Source organism: Sinocyclocheilus rhinocerous, unplaced genomic scaffold (assembly GCF_001515625.1).
Source record: "Sinocyclocheilus rhinocerous isolate Xijiao unplaced genomic scaffold, SAMN03320098_v1.1 scaffold909, whole genome shotgun sequence".
NCBI classification, from domain to species: domain Eukaryota; kingdom Metazoa; phylum Chordata; class Actinopteri; order Cypriniformes; family Cyprinidae; genus Sinocyclocheilus; species Sinocyclocheilus rhinocerous.
In genome coordinates this window covers 311,070-313,684 of record NW_015666359.1, presented here as the reverse complement: position 1 = coordinate 313,684, position 2,615 = coordinate 311,070, and the positions used below count along the sequence as shown (strand labels likewise).

Genomic DNA, 2,615 nt, shown 5'->3' with positions numbered 1-2,615 from the left:
TATGTGATTTTTCAATTTCTGTACCTGAACATCTACAAACATAAAAACCTAAAGCACAATTTCATTTCTATATTTCTGCTATAGGCCTATATTTAATTGTGCTATTACTTGTAATATGTTATATATTTGTTCTTATTTACTGGCTGTCACTTGTCTTTAATAATGTTTAAACTTTATATTTGTTTATTTTTGGCTAGTGATTTTTGCTGTGGTATCAAAATTTAAATTGTAAAATTGAATTGGTATCTAAAATATTGGTGTCATATAAGCTTATTTATTAGAATACAAGATAACAGATCAAAAACAATGATAACAGCAACTATTTTATTTTTTGTGACAGGGCCAGTGAAAATGTTGGCAGGGCAAGTAAACATTTGAACCACTGGCCCGGTCAATTATCGGATTATCGGCTAGTGATCGGTAGCCGATCAATCGGAGCACCCCTATCAACGACATGGCGGCGGCGGCAACAATACTACAGCGAGAATCAAAGTTACGCCTTTCTGTGTGTGAACATTTGGAACCACTATGCAAATCTTCCCACATAGTGAGGTAGATATGTGGGGGCGTGTTTAAACGAGGCGTTTTAGGAGGGCGTGGACGAGTCTTAACTTTTATAAAGAATATCTCTTTGGGTTTGAGACTTTAGTCGTTGCAACTTTAGGGATCTTATCCATTCACGAACAGCTTGTAACACTCCAAAGAGAAAGGAAAACTTGATATTGCATCATATGACCTCTTTAATCCCAATAAATAATATCCCCTTTCTCAAATCAAGCAGTTCTCAGAATTTCTTGGCCGTGATGCACACAGACCCAGGCCCCTCCCACGATTGTTGATTGACACTAGCGCATTTATGGTGTAACTACTACATTTTCGTGTCAATCCATGTTCATATTTACTGCAAACAATGCGCTGTTACTTTAATTCAGCAGCAAACATAGACTCAGTGCGGAAACGATCTCTGCACTGCTGCAGACGCACCACTCCTGAACACACTGCCAGACTGCAACCGTGTGCAGTGTGCAAGCTTTAATCCGTTAACATGAGCGCGGAAAAAATACGCACCGCATGCGCACTGCAAACGAAGTTATGTGAACCTGGCGTTATATGCGCAGCGAGTGGACATGAGCGCATGGTCTCCATGAGAGCGCAGGCCCCTCCCACGATTGTTGATTGACACTAGCGTTTTACCTTAGCTCCGCCCTGAGTAAGCTGTCATCAGGCTGCCATTGTTTCACCGCCGGAGCAGATGTAGACAAGAATGACTCCTAAGCGATTGAGGTGTTCTGTTGTTGGATGTAATAATAAACATCGCAGTCGTCATTTACTCCCGACATCTGAGCCGCTGAATAAGCAGCGGATTACCTTTGTTTTTGAAGGGAATGCGCCTCCGATCTGCCTAAATGCGTCTATGTTCGCGCGAATCATTCGTGATCCAGCTTCACCTCCAGAAGAAGTCAGTATAAGGGGTTTTTATGAATCTTTGCAAATCGCCTTTCCTAATAATGTGCTAATTAGCAAGTTCCGCGATGAATGCGGCTAAAATTTACAGTCTCTCAGAGAACAGCTTGTCACCCCACGAAAGAGAGGGGCGGGGTCAGCAGAGCTCATTAGCATTTAAAGAGACATGCACTGAAATGGGTTGCTGTGCGCAGAGCTGTTTTTGGCAAGGTAAAAAGGGTGTTGTTTTACACTACCGTTGAAAAATTTTAACCAAAGTATGTTATAGACTTTTCATTAAGACCCTAAAGAATCATCTCAGCTTGTGGAAAATGGGTATCCAATGACCTCTTTACTATTGCTAAACATTTTTGTACTAAAACATTGCAGGTATGTAGAGGATTGAGTGAGCTGCCTGCCTCACCATTAGTCATGAGTGTGTGTGAGTCGCAGTGTTTCCCTAAGTAGGGAGCTGATGGTGGAGCAGTGTGCGTGTGTAAGTGACTGACTCTGATGTGCTCTTGTTTGCAGACGTCCTCTCCAGCCGTCATGGCAGTCAGGCTGTGTGATGTGGCTTCTCTTCTGAGAAGTGGCTCGTGGGCAGCCGAGCCGTGGACTGGGGTTTGTGGGACTTTTTCTTCTTTCATCACTTTCAGTCCAGTGTTACCGTGTCACACATCCTAGAGCTGTGCTGATTTTGGGTATTGTTGGACAACTGCGTAGAAATGAATTTGATCAACTGTCAGCTGAGCAAATATCAGGCCAAAAGTGCCGTCACAACCAAAGCATCCGTCAGAATAAGTCTGAGATGAGATGAGTCATTTGTGTTTGTAGGGTGAAGTGTGTGATTAATTTTAGGCTGTGATGCTGATCTGACAGTAGCATGAGTGAAATTTTTTTTTTTTCCCCTTTCCCGTTTGATTGCGTTTCCTGCCATTTTCCACAAATAGTCTCTGTTTACTTTTATTTTTAAAGTATCATTTCAGTTATTTAAATCATTTCAATCAAGCAATATTTCTGTATTCAAAATGTTGTATTTAAAACATTAATCTCACAACATTATGAATTTAAAACATCCATGCCATATATGAGCCTCTGTAAATGTCTGAAAAATTACCTACATGCCACTTTTGTGTTCTTCTGTGCCACTTTTGTAGTGGAAACTAATTTGA

General features: G+C 41.2%; 1 protein-coding gene across 4 annotated transcripts in view; it reads left to right on the top strand.

The window, feature by feature from the left end:
- The window catches only part of elavl2 (ELAV like neuron-specific RNA binding protein 2), a 34,285-nt gene that overhangs the window by 7,628 nt on the left and 24,042 nt on the right, over positions 1-2,615 (top strand). For 3 of the 4 annotated variants that reach the window (XM_016543524.1, XM_016543523.1, XM_016543522.1), the window contains exon 2: positions 1,975-2,064. The exons of the other annotated variant lie outside the window; for it this stretch is intronic. In XM_016543524.1, coding sequence (XP_016399010.1) covers positions 1,993-2,064 — 72 coding nt within the window. In that variant the 5' untranslated portion in view covers positions 1,975-1,992. The remainder of the gene's footprint in view (positions 1-1,974; positions 2,065-2,615) is intronic. 4 annotated transcript variants of the gene reach the window in all.